At 42.2% G+C, this 16,429-nt stretch overlaps 4 protein-coding genes across 4 annotated transcripts; 2 read left to right on the forward strand and 2 right to left on the reverse strand.

Moving 5' to 3' along the window:
* Nucleotides 1-258: 258 nt before the first annotated feature.
* On the forward strand, nt 259-1,143 carry LOC120942782 (taste receptor type 2 member 39-like). The gene has a single exon (XM_040355709.1). It carries the CDS (start codon nt 259-261, stop codon nt 1,141-1,143), a length of 885 nt encoding a protein of 294 aa, XP_040211643.1.
* Nucleotides 1,144-4,251: 3,108 nt separating this feature from the next.
* On the forward strand, nt 4,252-5,136 carry LOC120942784 (taste receptor type 2 member 40-like). The gene has a single exon (XM_040355710.1). It carries the CDS (start codon nt 4,252-4,254, stop codon nt 5,134-5,136), a length of 885 nt encoding a protein of 294 aa, XP_040211644.1.
* Nucleotides 5,137-12,767: 7,631 nt separating this feature from the next.
* LOC120942785 (taste receptor type 2 member 40-like) lies at nt 12,768-13,592 on the reverse strand. Its single transcript, XM_040355711.1, has one exon. The coding sequence runs from the start codon at nt 13,590-13,592 to the stop codon at nt 12,768-12,770; it is 825 nt and encodes a 274-aa protein (XP_040211645.1).
* Nucleotides 13,593-14,506: 914 nt separating this feature from the next.
* On the reverse strand, nt 14,507-15,427 carry LOC120942786 (taste receptor type 2 member 40-like). The gene has a single exon (XM_040355712.1). It carries the CDS (start codon nt 15,425-15,427, stop codon nt 14,507-14,509), a length of 921 nt encoding a protein of 306 aa, XP_040211646.1.
* Nucleotides 15,428-16,429: the final 1,002 nt, after the last annotated feature.

Consider the following 16,429-nt stretch of genomic DNA (forward strand, 5'->3'; position numbering starts at 1 on the left):
GCATTTTTTTCAAACTCAGTCTATTGAAAGTAATTATTTTTAAAACAGTGATGACATTATTGATAATGGTGGTCAGTAAGCGTTGATCTGTTCTTGATGGGTGGATTCTTCGGGAGTCATTTACATAGACAATGAAGAATAGATAGGATGAGGATCCATGAGATAGGTGGAGCATTCCTCTGAAGGAGACACAACTAGGAACTCTTGTTCACACAATATCCTGAGAGGGCGCTAAATCTTCTGTTTTATCGGAAGACAATGGACATCCTGGGTTCTGTGGTTTGCCTCGGTGTTCTGGCATTGGAGGCCATCGTTGGCTTGTGTTGTAATGCCTTCATCATATTTTCTCTCACCTTTTCTGGCTTTAAAGGGACAAATATTGCTCCGTGCAACTACATCCTTATTGCCTTGAATGTTTCCACCATGTTCTACACAATTTCAATATCTCTAAACCTTCTGATAAGCATGCTTTGGTCATCATTCAATACAAGTCACATCTCAAGTGTTTTGAAGTATTTGAATTTAAGCAGCATCACCTCCAGCTCCTGGCTCGCCGCCATTCTGTGCTTCTTCTATTTTATAAAAATTCTTCAGTTCCAGTCTAAATTCCTCTCATGGATGAAGATGAAGATTGACAGAATGATACCTTTGATGATATTATTTGTGGAGATTGTTTCTCTGTTTGAGAGTTTCATGGCATCCTATATTTACAGTCAGGACTTACCCAAAAACTCAACCATCGCTGCCACCGAGGTGACCTCAGATAATCAAAAACAGAGATTGAAATTCATGAATGTTGTCCTGACGATGACTTCCCCGCCATTCCTGATTGCTATATTGACAACGGCTGCCAGTGCCGTGTCTCTGAAGCTCCACAGTTGTCATATGAAAGCCAACACGGGTCACACTAATGGGAAAGACTACCAAGGTGCAGTTCAGACCATGGCTTGTCTCCTAGTTTTCTATGCCTTGACTGGCCTTGCCATCATTGTATTTGGGCGGGATCTGTTTGCAGATCAAACCTGGGGGTACTGGGTATGTGTGATGACACTTTTTTCTTTTTCAATGATCCAATCCGGTCTCCTTATTAATGGCAATCCCAAACTCAAAGAAGCTTGGAGAAAAATGTTCACCTGTTTATAAAACGTTGCACCAATGAAGCAAATACTAATGTTCTCCTACATGTACAGTATGCTGTTGTGTAACTCAATCCAAAGGGTGGCTTCTCCTCCATCCACCATATGCTTTGATTGGAATTTTGAACACAATGGCCCGGATTCACAGAGAGCGGGCGCACATTACGCCGCAGTAGCGCAAATAATATACGCTACGCCGACGCAGCGCAGAGAGGCAAGCACGGAATTCACAAAGCCAGTGCTCCCAAAACTGCGCTTGGTTTCTAAGGCGTAAGCCGGCGTAGGTGGAAGTGGGCGTGAGCCATGCAAATGAGCCGTGACCCCATGCAAATGATGGGCCGAGCACCAGACAGATACGTATAACAAACTGCGCATGTGCCGGAACATGGACACGTCCCCATGCGCATGCTCACAACCACGTCGGAACAACTGCCTAAGATACGTCGGATCACTGCGTACGCCCTGAACTAAATCTACGCCCAGTCACACACGTCCAACGTAAATTACGCCGGCTTGGGTTCCCTGGTGCAGCCCTTTGCATGGATGCTGCTGAGTTACACCTCCTTTATGGGGCATAACTTTACGCCGGACGTACAACTTACGCGCACATCGCGTAGCCTGCGTCTGGCGCACGTACATTCGTGAATCGCTGTATTTCCCTCATTTGCATATTTGAATAGAAAATCAATGGGAGCGCCACATGCGTCCAGCCCAAATATGCGCCCACTCTACACCGACGTAGGCAAGTTACGTCGGCGGGATGAAGCCTGTTTTTAGGCATATCTTAGTTTATGGGTCCGGCGCACATTTGCACTTACGCGGCGTATCTCGAGATACGTCGGCGTAAGTGCTTTGTGAATCCAGGTCATTGTTTGCAAAATGTGGAGGGCACTCGTTAAACTTATCATGAACAATGCGGGACCGTTCTTACAATGTTGGTCCCCTATTGTACATGATGACATTAGCAAGCTGGAGAGACAGTCCAGAAGGAAGGCATTAGAGGCAGGGCCATCTTTAAGGCAGGGAAAAAGGGTCTGTTCTCCTACCTGTATGCTTCTCCCCTTCCACCATATGCTTTGATTGGAAACTTGAACACTCTCAAGTCTCCTGTGACCCACGATAAATACTTAGGTGTCCCCCGCTCAGGTTGACAGGATCTGGTGAAGTGAATGCTGCTGTCTAGTGAGGTGCAGGCTTGGGAAAGAGCTTTCCAGACCCAAAGCATGCTGTAGAAATAGGAAGAGGCAGCCCGGCCACCATACACCTCACCCCAACCGAATGGTTAGCAGTAGACATGTGCGGTTCACTTAGTTACAAATTAGTATTTGGACAAATTTTCCATTATTCGGAGATTTAGATATATTTAAAGAGTAATTCTAAACAGTTAACCTGTAAAATTAATTTAAGCGTTCCCTATGGAGATTTTTGAGTACCAAATTTTGGCGCCATTCCACGAGCAAGCGCAATTTTTAAGCATGACATGTTAGGTATCTATTTCCTTGGCATAATATCATATTTCACATTATACAAAAAAAATTGGGCTAACTTTATTTTTTTATTTTTTTTAATTCATAAAGCTTTTTTCTTTTCCAAAAAAAGTGCTTGACAAATTGCTGCGCAAATACCATTTGACATAAAAAGATGCAACGACCGCTATTTTATTTCCTAGGGTCTCTGAATAAAAAAACATATATAATGTTTGGGGGTTCTGAATAATTTTCTACCAAGAAAATTGTGTTTTTTACATGTAGGAGCAAAGTGTCAGAATTGGCCCTTGATGCATTTCTAGTATTGTTAGACTATAAAATTATATATTAATACGGTTCTTTTTCGTGCTTATATTATTTTTTTCATCTTTTAAGGTTTATAAAAAAATCTTTTTATAAAAACAAATGTGGTTAGACCAGGGGTGTCCAAACTTTTTTTTAAAGAGGGCCAAATTTGGTAAAGTGAACATGCGTGAAAGCCGACCATTTTGCCTGACATTCTTTGAACCATTAAGTGTGTTCGTCCAAGCACTAATACACGGACCAACAAGAAATCTCTTGTCTTTGTGGGTGTGTGTGGTGAAGAAATGAGCTTGGGAGTGTTATTTGGATATTTGCCATGAATGCAGCCTCTCCATTGTCATTAATGCAGCCTCACCATTGCCATGAATGCAGCCCGACCATTGCCATGAATGCAGCCTCACCATTGCCATGAATACAGCCTCACCATTGCCATGAATGCAGCCTCTCCATTGCCATGAATGCAGCCTCTCCATTGCCATGAATGCAGCCTCACCATTGCCCCAGTGCAGCCTGATCTATGCCCATCTGCAGCCTCGAAGGGGATAGGGAGGGGTGGGACGATGCCAACATATTATATACAGGAGAATCTCCTGTTTACATGGCGGCCTCTTTAATACAAAGTCCAGCCTCCTATGATAGACAGAACAGTTGTCCAATGGCAGCCCAGGAAATGGGACTTCCTATTACAGATGCTGCCGAGTAAACTGGAGATTCTCCTGTATGTAATCTGATGGCGCTTGTCCTGCCCCCTCCCTTTAATCACTCCAAGGCAGGGCCAATACAGTATATACATATATATTTATATCTCTTTTGTGGCCCTGGGGGCCATAAAAAGTATGTATATCCAAATTACCAGGGGCCACATCAAAACGGGCCACAATTGGCCCATGGGCCAGACTTTGGACATGCCTGGGCTAGACCATAGACAGGTGTGTTTTTCTTACCTTCTGCATTACCTTTTGCATTTTCTTTACCATATATAGAATTACAGCCGCTCAGCTCAGCGCTCTCTGCATATCGTATTTGAATTTGGTCATTGGATCTCTCCAGCTCCAGTTTTCATTGATTTGCATTTTTTCCAACTCAGTCTATTGAAAGCAATTTGTTTTTAAAACGCTGGTGACATTAATGATAATGGTGGCCAGTGAGCTTTGACACCTGTTTGTGATAGGTGGATTCTTCGGGAGTAATTTACATGAACAATGAAGTCGATAAGAAGAAGCTCTATGAGTCAGGTGGAACATTTCTCTGAAGGAGATACACTCGTTCACACATATTCCTGAGACATCTCGAGGACACTTGAGTTTGGGTTTCATCAGAAGACAATGGATATCCTGGGTTCTGTGGTTGGCTTTGGTGTCCTGGCATTGGAGGCCATCGTTGGCTTGTGTTGTAATGCCTTTGTCATATTGTCTCTCACATTTTCTGGATTTAAAGGGACAAATAGAGCTCCGTGCAACTACATCCTTATCGCCTTGAATGTTTCCACCATGTTCTACACAATTTCACTGTCTGTAAACCTTCTGATAAACATGTTTTGGCCATCATTCAATGCAATTTTCATCACAAGTGTTTTAAACTATTTGAATTTTATCAGCATCACCTCCGGCTCCTGGCTCACCGCTGTTCTGTGCTTCTTCTATTATATAAAAATCCTTCAGTTCCAGTCCAGATTCCTCTCATGGATGAAGATGAAGATTGACAGAATGATACCTTGGTTCATATTAATTGTGGAAATCGTTTGTCTGTTGGAGAGTTTCACAGCATCTTATATTTTCAATCAGGACTTACCCAAAAACTCAACCATCGCTGCCACCGAGGTGACCTCAGAATATCAAAAACTGAGACTGAAATTCATGATTGTTGTCCTAGCAGTGACTGCCCCGCCAATTCTGATTGCTATAATGGCAACAGCTGCCAGTGCCGTGTCTCTGAAGCTCCACAGTCATCGTATGGAAGCCAACACGGGTCACACAAATGGTAAAGACTACCAAAGTGCAGTTCAGACCATGGCTTGTCTCGTAGTTTTCTATGCCTTGATTGGCCTTGCCATGATTTTACTTGGGCAGGACATATTTGCAGATAAAACCTTGGCATACTGGATATGTTTGGTGATACTTTTTTCTTTTTCAATGGTCCAATCTGGGCTCCTTATTAATGGAAATCCCAAACTCAAAGAAGCTTGGAGAAAAATGTTCATCTTTTTATAAAACGTTGCACCAATGAAACACATAAAAAATGTTCTCCTACATCGGGGATATGCAATTAGCGGACCTCCAGATGTTGCAGAACTACAAATCCCATGAGGCATAGCAAGACTCTGACAGCCACAAGCATAACACTCAGAGGCAGAAGCATGATGGGACTTGTAGTTTTGCAACAGCTGGAGGTCCGCTAATTGCATATCCCTGTCCTACATGTACAGTATGCTGTTGTCTAATTCAACCCAAAGGGTGGCTTCTCCTCCACCCACCATATGGTTTGATTGGATTTTCTAACACATTGTTCACTTCTGAAACAAAATGTGGTGGGCACTCTAACCTTCTCATGAACAATGCAGGACCATTCGTATAATGTTGGTCCCCTATTGTACATTGTGACAGGAGTCACTTTGGGTGGGGGGTTACCTTGGAGAGCCCTGGAAACTTCATGTCCAGTTTCCACGGGCCCTCTTATGTGTAAATCACCCTGTGCCTCTAATGCCACGTACACACAGTCGGAATATCCAACAAGAAAAGTTCGATGTCAGCTTTTGGTTCGGAAATTCCGACCATGTGTAGGCCCCATCTGACTTTTTCTGTCTGAAATTCCGACCGCAAAAATTTGAGAGCTGGGTCCTAAGTTTTCCGACAGGAGAAGTTCTTGTCGGAAATTCCGATCATCTGTATGCAATTCCGATGAGCAAAAATGGACAATGAAAAGGTGGTTACTTAAATATAACAGTAATATTTATCCACACTATCTCCCAGGATATATAAAGTGCTGATCACAGGTCTCTAGAACTGGATAGGAGCCGGACAGTCTAATCCTACGGTTGTTGCCTACTAGGCTGAGGAGGGGGGAGATCACTGTTTGTATTGTTAATTGTAGTTAGATCTTCTGCTATTGTGAGAAGGTTTTCTGTTTTTCAATTTATGATAATGTTGATTGTGTCTTCTGAGCTAAAAGACGGCAAGTCTGTCCTGAGAGGTCACGCCTCTGAGTCACCTAGGCTGCCTAAACGATTGGTAATTAGCTGATGTTAATTAGGCTTCTGGTTACAGTTTGTATTGTCATCTTTGTGTATATATTTGTGTGAGATCTCAAATAAAGGAGGCTATTCCTGATGTACTCCAAGACTGGTGTTGTCTGGTGACTGGGTGGGTTAAAGAGTCTTGGATAGTGCTGGTTCTGAACAGAGGAAGCATTGATGGTGGACAAAGTTCTGTTGAGGACAAGGGTTCGTCACATACATGATGACATTAGCAAGCTGGAGAGACAGTCCAGAAGGAAGGCAGTGGCCCGGATTTACATACATCGGCGCATATTTATGCCGGCGTAGCGTATCTAATATACGCTACACCGAGGTAGCGCAGAGAGGCAAGCACCAAATTCACAAAGCACTTGCCTCCCAAACAGCGCTGGGTTCCCTCGGTGTAAGCCGTCGTAGGTGGAAGTGGGCGCGAGCCATGCTAATGAGGCGTGACCCCATGCAAATGATGGGCCGAGTGCCACACAAGTACTTAAAACGAACGGCGCATGCGCCGTCCCGTGGACGTATCCCTGTGCGCATGCTCACAATCACGTCGGAACTACTCCCTAGGATACGACGGATCACTGCCTACGACGTGAACGTAACCTACGCCCAGCCCTATTCACGTACTACGTAAACAACGTAAAATACGAAGGCTGTGTTCCCTGGTCCATACCTTTGCATGAGTTGCGCCTCCTATTTGGGGAATAACTTTACGCCGGACGCAAACCGCGTATATTATGCGCCGGGCGCAAGTACGTTCGTGAATCGACGTATCTCCCTCATTTCCATATTTGAATAGGAAATCAATGGGAGCGCCACTTGCGGCCAGCGTAAATATGCGCCCACGATACGCCGGAGTAGGAAAGTAACGTCAGTCTGATGAAGCCTATTTTCAGGCGTAGCTCAGTTTATGGGCACGGCGCATAGATACGACGGCGCATATTTACGCGGCGTATCTCGAGATACGTCGGCGTAAGTGCTTTGTGAATCCGGGCCATTGTAGGTGATATATAAAGTGCAACTTTTCTAGAATTTGCAGCTCTTATGACTTTGGTTATAACCTTGAGATTTCATTGTGTAACTAATCAAAAGATCCATCTTGTAACTCATAAACTTCATATTACCCTTTTACTCGTATCTAAAAGATGAGGCCTCTTTATATTAAAACTTGTGTATGTGTAAGACCTTTCATAATAATTTTATGTCAATGTCCTCAGCTTACAAATCCGGATACCACGGATACCATGTCCCATCTAAGTATCCCTTGATCTGCAGAGGAGCAGCTTAATCTTATTGATTTTACTATTTTTATTAATATTTAAATCACACTGCACTTTAATTTGAGTGATTTGGCGCGGAATTTTTATTACCTATGTTAGTTAACATAACAAATACGAATTATCAAAAATAACGAATGTCGTATCTAAATGAATGGAACGTAACAAATTAATAATAATAAATAAAAATAATGAAACTACTATTGTTGTTCTTCTTATTATTATTATAATTTATTATTAATTCATTACATTCATTTTGTTTAGATGCAGCATTTGTTATTTTGAATAATTCGTAACTTCTGATAAATTCATATTTGTTACGGTCACTAATGCTGGCTATACACGGTCAGATTTCGAAATAATATTCTTTTGAAAATCAGAAAATGTGTGCATTTTGTGATCCGATGGCGCCACCACTAATTTTGAAATTCGACCAACCGAGCCTTCATGTTGCTGCAGAAAAAACAATTTTAGGTAGATTCACAAAGAGTTAGGCCAGCTTATCTACAGATAAGCCGACCTAACTCTGAATCTAAGCCGGCCTATGTTTAAGTGTATTCTCAAACAGAGATACACTTAAACATACCTACGATAGGCTGGCTTGCGCCATTCTATCTTAGGCTGCAATGTTTCTTTTGCCCGCTAGATGGCGCTGCTATTGCGGCCGGCCTAGATTATGTAAATGAGGGGATACGCCAATTCCTGACGATTTACGAGCGTACGCCGGGCCTACACCGTCGAGTTACGTCGTTTCCGTACGCGATAGGCCGCCTAAAGTAATTCCACCTATGAGGTGGAATAACAATGTTAAGTATGGTTCGAATTTTTTACGTCGTTTGCGCAAGTCGTCCGCAAATCGGGATTTACGTCGTTTACGTACGTGTCAAAATAAATAGGGCCGTACGGCCTACTTAGCCGCAATGCGCACTGGGAAATGTAGTCGCCCGGCGCATGCGCAGTGTAAAAAACGTCAAAAAACGTGAGGTCAAGCCTCATTTCAATAATACACGCCCCCCTCCCAGTCATTAAAGGGTCTGGTTATTGAATTTGCGGGGACCTCCGCGCATTTTTTTTCTAAAAGTCCGTGTCCCATTGACTACAATAGGGTTCGGAGTTCGGGTTTGGGTTCCCGAACCCGAACTTTATTTTTAAAGTTCGAGTTCGGACCCGAACCCGAACATCCAGGTGTCCGCTCAACTCTACTTATAACCTTGACTTAAACTTTTGTATCCTCGAAAAGTATGTAACCTTATCTACTCTACTTGAGACTAATTGCTACCACATGTTTGAGCTCTTTAAAAAAGCATTTGAAGCTTCAGACAAATAGTATATACCTAAAAATCGATATATTTCACTTTTTCCATATTTAGAATATATAATGATATATTTAAGTAAGTCAATTATTCTCAAAGACCCAATCCATTCATTCACTTGTTAATAGATGAATATTAGATATTAAATTAAAGCGGTGGTTCACCCACAATAGCAACATTTTAGCATTAAATTAGGCATAGTAGCGCGAGCTGCAGTATGCATTAATTTTATTTTTTTGCCCCGTACTCACTGTTTAATCCTATAGTGAAGATTCCAACTCCCCGCAGGGGGATGGGCGTTCCTATCCAGAGGGAAGATGATTGACGGCCGGCTATGGCACGTCACGCTCCCCGAAGACAGCCGGAGTAGGTCTCGGCTCTTCACGGCGCTATACGGCGCCTGCGCACAGACTATGCGCAGGCGCCGTGAAGAGCCAAGTCCTATTTCGGCTATTTCCAGAGAAGCGTGACACGCCAGAGCCGGCCGTCAATCATCTTCCCTCTGGATAGGAACGCCCATTCCCCGCGGGGAGTCGGAATCGTCTCGCTAGGATTGCACAGTGAGTACGGGGCAAAAAAAATAAATAAAGGCATACTGTAGCTCGCGCTACTATGCCTAATTTAATGCTAGAAAAAAAAAATTATAGGGTGAACCCCCTCTTTAAAGAAAATCTTTCTAACACCCCCCAAGAATGGAATTGAAATTCTTTTTTTTTTTTTTTTCATTTGTACAAGTTCCCCAGGGCAGTGCAAGTCCCCTTGCTATTTTTTTGTACACCCCTTTGCCTATTTAGCCCAGAAATGACAGTAGGTATTTTTCAATTTGACAGATTTGTCTCCCATTGACTTCAGTAAGGTTTGGGTTTGGCATCCAAACTTCTTTGAAATTTTACTAAAAGCTCAAGCCGAACTCAGGGAAGTTTGCTCATCTCTAGCCTTGCAGGTTTCCGGAATTTGTAACAATGTGTTACTCCTGATCGATATCTTCATCGATTATTATTATTATTTATTTTTTGGGGGGTTCCCCCACATATGTAACTCTTTCCCTAATTTTTTTTGTACTATTATTTTCCTGAACCATATACTGATTCTAGCTGTTATTCTGTATTGTTGCTATCATTGAAACATTATAAAAGTAAACCCAATGGGTCAGATTCACGTAGATCCGCGTATCTTTGCCCGGGCGTAACGTATCCGATTTACGTTACGCCTCCGCAACTTAGACGGGCAAGTGCTGTATTCTCAAAGCACTTGCTCCGTAAGTTGCGGCGGCGTAGCGTAAATCGGCCGGCGTGAGCCTGCCTAATTCAAATGTGGGACAGGGGGGCGTGTTTTATATTAATGTTCTGTGACCTGACGTGATTGACGTTTTTGCACATGCGCCGTCCGTGGAAACCGTGCATTGCTCCTAATACGCCGCAAGGACATATTGGTTTTGACGTGAACGTAAATTACGTCCAGCCCCATTCACGGACGAGTTACGCAAACGACGTAAAAAATGCAAAATTTGACGCGGGAACGACGGCTATACTTAACATTGGTACGCCGCACTTACGCCACCATATAGCAGGGGTAACTTTACGCTGGGAAAAGCCTAACGTAAACGCCGTAAATGTACTGCGTCGGCCGGGCGTACGTTCGTGAATTTGCGTATCTAGCTGATTTACATATTTCTAAGTGTAAATCAGCGTACACGCCCCTAGCGGCCAGCGTAAATATGCAGTTAAGATCCGACGGCGTAAGAGACTTACACCAGTCGGATCTAACGGAAATCTATGCATAACTGATTCTATGAATCAGGCGCATAGATACGACCGGCCGGAATCAGAGATATGATGGCGTATCTGGAGATACGCCGTCGTATCTCCTCTGAGAATCTGGCCCAATAATATTTTCTTTCATATGTTTTAACATAAAAACCTCAAGCTGTTTAAGCATTTAAAAAAAAATCAATGGCGTTTTTGGACAGGACACGTCCAGTGATAGCAGACAGAATGATAGAATTAGAGTTGGAATTATGGAAAAAGTCTTCAGAGATCCGTCTTATGATTGACTTTGCATAAATGTGATGGATTTCATTCCAATGCCGACATCTAAAGTACGGAGCAACATGTGTAACACAATCTCTGACTCATTTCCATTATACTGAAATAATTCACCACTTCAGGACTGGAGGCTGTTGTCCTCTCTTGACCATTATGTACACTCAGAACTTTGACTATTATCACTATAAATTTGAAATATCAATGAGGGGCAGACAAGGTTTTCTCTTGGTGGAATTATCTAATAAAAACAATCCTTTTTTAAAATTTTATTTCAAACTTTATTTTCTAAGTCTTTTTAAAACAAACATGACATTTTAAATCCAGTTCTCCAGACTACTGTTTACAAATAAGAAGGAGAAAAAGCCTCCAGGCTTCACACAAGCGTAACAAATAATCCTGTATACTGTATTTACACTATATTACCAAAAGTATTGGGGCACACTCCTAAACCTTGTGGATGGCTTTCCGAGAAGAGATGAATGGGCGGGGCCAACTCAATATTGAACCCTACGGACTAAGACTGGGATGCCATTAAATTTCATGTGGGTGTAAAGGCAGGCATCCCAAATTTTTTGTTAAATTGTGTATATGTGCCTTGCATATAGCCAGTAGCCAGGACTGCTGAAGCAAATGTGTTATATGATCTGTGGACATAGATTGGGTCATTAGCATCTGTTCTTCATAAGTTGGGGTACCCCCAGGTATCTCTAGACTTAGAACTAATAAGGAGGAAGGTAGAAATTTCAAAACGATGGACAGCCGCACTCCAAAAAAACTCTTAAGTTGTCTTTTATTGGTAAAGCCATGACTAAGCACTGAACCAGTGTGAAACTCGTAGGCTGTTACTTTCCCGATTTTTTCTGTTTTCCTGTGGTGCATTTTCTATTGATTTTACTAATAAAAGACAACTTAAGAGTTTTTTTGGAGTGCGGCTGTCCATCCTTTTGAAATTTCCACCATTTGCCTAGTGCATTGCCGGTACCCTTGGTTTCCTGAGAAGTTTTTGATTGCTTAGCAGACCCACCTGGAGCGGTGAAGATTGAGAGCACCACAACAGTTTGAACAGTTCAATAAAATTGTTTATTCAACATAGAAAACCCAATGTGTGTTTCTGGGGCTCAACAACCCCCCCCCCCCTTTTGTCAGGACTTGTGTTCTGGTAGTAAGTGTATCAGCGTTTTGATCTGGGGTTGTAAGAAGGAGAACAAACTTCCCAGCCAATGACCGGGTACCCAACTAAGAGACAGTTCATCTGGAAGTTTTATCTCCTTCTTACCACCCTAGTCCAGAATGCTGATACACTTACTACTAATAATATGTTCCCAAAACACGTTGGCATTTCAGGGTCACATAAACATTTTTACTAGACTGTTCAAACTGATGTTTTAATGTGTTCGGCTCAATCGCCTTTAAAGATCCTCAGTTAGAAAATGTTTGGAGGCCTCTGGAAAACAGAAACATTGGACAAAGTGTGTATGTATGATGTATGGTAGATGATTAAACTATGAAAAAACATATAACTAGAAGGACATTTCAGGGGAACTTTGAACAATGAGGGCATTAGATAAAGATAATGAAACATGGTAGATGATGAACAGCAGAAATATCAGTAAGACCTTGGGGTTGATTTACTAAAACTGGAGAGTGCAAAATCTGGTGAAGCTCTGCATGGTAGCCAATCGGCTTTTTCATTTAAACTTTGACAAACAAAAAAGGAACTGGTGTCTGTGCAGAGCTGCACCATATTTTGCATGCTCCAGTTTTAGTAAATCAACCACATTGTCTGGTAGATTTCCAACCAATAAGGCAGGACCAGTCAAACACATACACACTCACGCAAATATTTTAAACATGTTGGGGAATATAACCCTTCTACAGTCCATCTGACACTTTAAGATGATCGCTATCACACTGATTTCTATTCCAAAAATTGTTAATATTTAGACATTAATGTTGAGGACCTTCTACATTTTAAGTCTCTGTGTTCCTCCGGCTTTTTATCCAGAATCTTCTCAGATTGATCATTCTCAGCTTGTTGCTGGCCTGGAAGATGACGGCGGCCTCCACCGATGGGGATAATAGTCGTAAACTTAAACTGACTATTAACAGTAAGACATTTTGAAGAAACAGAAGCACCTGAGACATGCAGAAGAATGTGAACATGAGAAGTAAGAAGAAGATTGTCCTCAGTGCCGTGACATGAGCCTGAAGATTTGGACGTGTTGATCCCGAGTCGTTATTCTTCACCCTCCAGACATGTCTGAGCAGAAAGGAGAAAGTGAGGACAAGACACAGAAGACTAAGGCAGAATGGAAGAATGCAGCCTAGGGTGTTTGCAGGTACAAAATGGGAAAACAATTTATGGACCCTAATATCAGAGGCTTCTGTACTGTTCTCAGGAGACTGGAAAGGACTTTCTCCAAACACAGTCCAAAAGCCTGGGACACTCACAATGAACACCCCAAGTGCTGTCAGGAATAGAAGGTGACTCAGGAAATTGGACACAATTCTCTTTATCCAGATGAAGAACTCATAGCTGAGATTGGTGATGCTGGTACAGTAATGAGCCGAGAGCCAGAAGGTTAACCAGAAGCTGTAATAGGTTAGGAAGTAGACTGATGTGTTCAAAAATACAAATACTGGACTAATGTATAAGATTTCTGGAGACAAGACAAGGAGTATTGCCTGTAGACTCAGCACACACTGGAGGAGAATATTCACAATTCCCTTCCCCAGAAAGATCACATCGGAGGGACTCAACTTCCCTTTCTTTCTGATGATGTCCAGATTACCCATCACAATACAAGTGTTAGAAGGGATTTGCCAAAACCAGTCCCAAGACTGCCAAGATCACAACAGAGAAGTACAGAGATATCATGTTGAGGTTTGGTGTGATCTCCGGACAGAGATGACGGGACACGTCCAGTGATAGCAGACAGAATGATACATTCAAGGATGGAATTATGGAAATAGTCTTCAGAGATCCGTCTCATGTCATGAGTGACTTTTCATAAATGTGGTGAGTTTGATTTCCATGCCGACATCTAAAGTACAGATCAACCCGTGCAAACAATTTCTGAAGATTTTCCATTATGCCTCCGTACTTTACCACTTCAGGACTGGCGGCTGTTTGCCTCTTCTTAACCATTACATACACTCAGCACTATGACTATTATAACTATTAAATTGAAATATCGATGAGGGACAGATGCATTCTATTGGTGGGATTATCTGATATCTAAATATCTAAATCATAATTTTTGTTTTAAAAATTGTATTTATAAGTTTTTTTTTTAAGTGTTACTAAACCCACAACAGTAAAATCAGTCTGTATATGAAGTAAAGCATGCTTCTTATACTCACTGCTGAACCAAACATAACATTTTAAATCCAGTTCTCCAGACTACTGTTTAAAAAGAAGAAAGAGCAAAAGATGTGCTGTGCGAATGCCTCCAGGCTTCATATAAGCGTCACAAATAATCCCGTATTTTGTCTTTTATGTTCATTTCCTTTGATCATCGGTAGCTTTCCAAAGAGATGGAAAAGAACCAACGAGGCAGGACCAGTCACAAACACACACTCATGCAAATATTTTAAACATGTTGGGGGATATAACCCTTCTACACTCCATCTGACACTTTAAGATGATCGGAATCACACTGATTGCCATTGTTAATATTTAGACATTAATGTTGAGAACCTTCTACATTTTAAGTCTCTGTGTTCCTCAGGCTTTTTATCCAGAATCTTCTCAGAATGATCCTTCTCAGCTTGTTGCTGGCCTGGAAGATGACGGCGGCCTCCACCGATGGAGACAATAGTCGTAAGCTCAAATTGATGGTAAGCATTAACTCAATGAACTTTGTGGGATTTCTAAAAAACATAAGTACTCGAGACACGCAGAAGAATGTGGACATGAGAAGTAAGAAGAAGATTGTCCTCAGTGCCTTGACATGAGCCTGAAGATTTGGACGTGTTGATCCCGAGTCGTTATTCTTCACCCTCCAGACGTGTCTGAGCAGAAAGGAGAAAGTGAGGACCAGACACAGAAGACTAAGGCAGAATGGAAGAATGCAGCCTAGGAAGGTCATGGGAACAACATGGGAAAGTCTCATACTGAACCTGTGACCAGAGTCTTCTGTGCTGTTATCAGAAGAGGGGATACTTTCTGCATTGACAGCCCAGAAGGCCGGGACACTCACAATGAACATCCCAAATGCTGTCAGGAATAGAAGGCGACTCAGGAAATTGGACACAATTCTCTTTATCCAGATGAAGAACCCATAGCTGAGATTGGTGATGCTGGTACAGTAATGAGCCGAGAGCCAGAAGGTCAACCAGAAGCTGTAATATGTTAGGAAGTAGACTGATGTGTTGAACAATCCACGTACTTCTGTCACATAACAGACTTTCGGACACAAGACAAAAATCATTCCCTCTATACTCATCACACACTGGAGTGGAATATTCACAATTCCCTTCCCCAGAAAGATCACATCGGAGGGACTCAACTTCCCTTTCTTTCTGATGATGTCCAGATTACCCATCACAATACAAGTGTTAGAAGGGATTGCCAAGACCAGTCCCAAGACTGAGGAGACTAAAATAGATAATAGGTCCGGAGACATCATGTTGAGGTTTGGTGTGATCTCCGGACAGAGATGACGGGACACGTCCAGTGATAGCAGACAGAATGATAGAATTAGAGTTGGAATTATGGAAAAAACCTTCAGAGATCCGTCTCATGAGTGACTTTGCATAAATGTGGTGAGTTTTATTTCCATGCCGACATCTAAAGTACGGAGCAACCTGTGCAAATATTTTCTGAAAATTTTCCATTATGCCTCCGTACTTTACCCCTTCAGGACTGGCGGCTGTTTGCCTCTTCTTAACCATTACATACACTCAGCACTATGACTATTATTACTATAAAATTCAAATATCAATGAGGGACAGATGCATTCTATTGGTGGGATTATCTAATATCTAAATATCTAAATCATCATTTTTGTTTTAATAATTGTATTTATTTTTTAATATTTAAGGGTTACTAAACCCACAACAGTAAAATCAGTTTGTATATGAAGTAAAGCATGCTTGTTATACTCACTGCTGAACCAAAGGGGTTAATCCTCTGCATTGTATAAAAAGACTGTTTGATCCCGTCTTCTCTGATCTTCCCCTTTTTCCACTGTCCCCAATCCATCTCATTGGAGGCACTCTGCACATGCTCGGTTTTATGTGTATTGCTAGAGATCTGTTTTTTTCTTTGGTGGCGCTGTCTCTCCAATGGGCCGCAGTTCTGGTGTCCACCAGCGGGTGTCTCCTGGCAGTCTGGAGCCGACCTCATCTCTTGCAATCAGGCATCACCTGAGACTGATGGAAGGACGTGTATATATACCCGGCAGATGCTTTTACACACTGCTTTGGTATTGTTCCTTGAGCCCTGACCTGTGTTCGCTAATCTGTAATCCTGATCCTGATTCTGTATCCTGTATCCTGATTCTGATCCTGATCCTGTATCCTGTATCCTGATCCTTATCCTGATTCTGTATCCTATATCCTGATCCTGATTCTGTATCCTGATCCTGATCTGATTCTGTATCCTATATCCTGATCCTGATTCTGTATCC

Source organism: Rana temporaria, chromosome 6, assembly GCF_905171775.1.
Source record: "Rana temporaria chromosome 6, aRanTem1.1, whole genome shotgun sequence".
Lineage (NCBI taxonomy): Eukaryota > Metazoa > Chordata > Amphibia > Anura > Ranidae > Rana > Rana temporaria.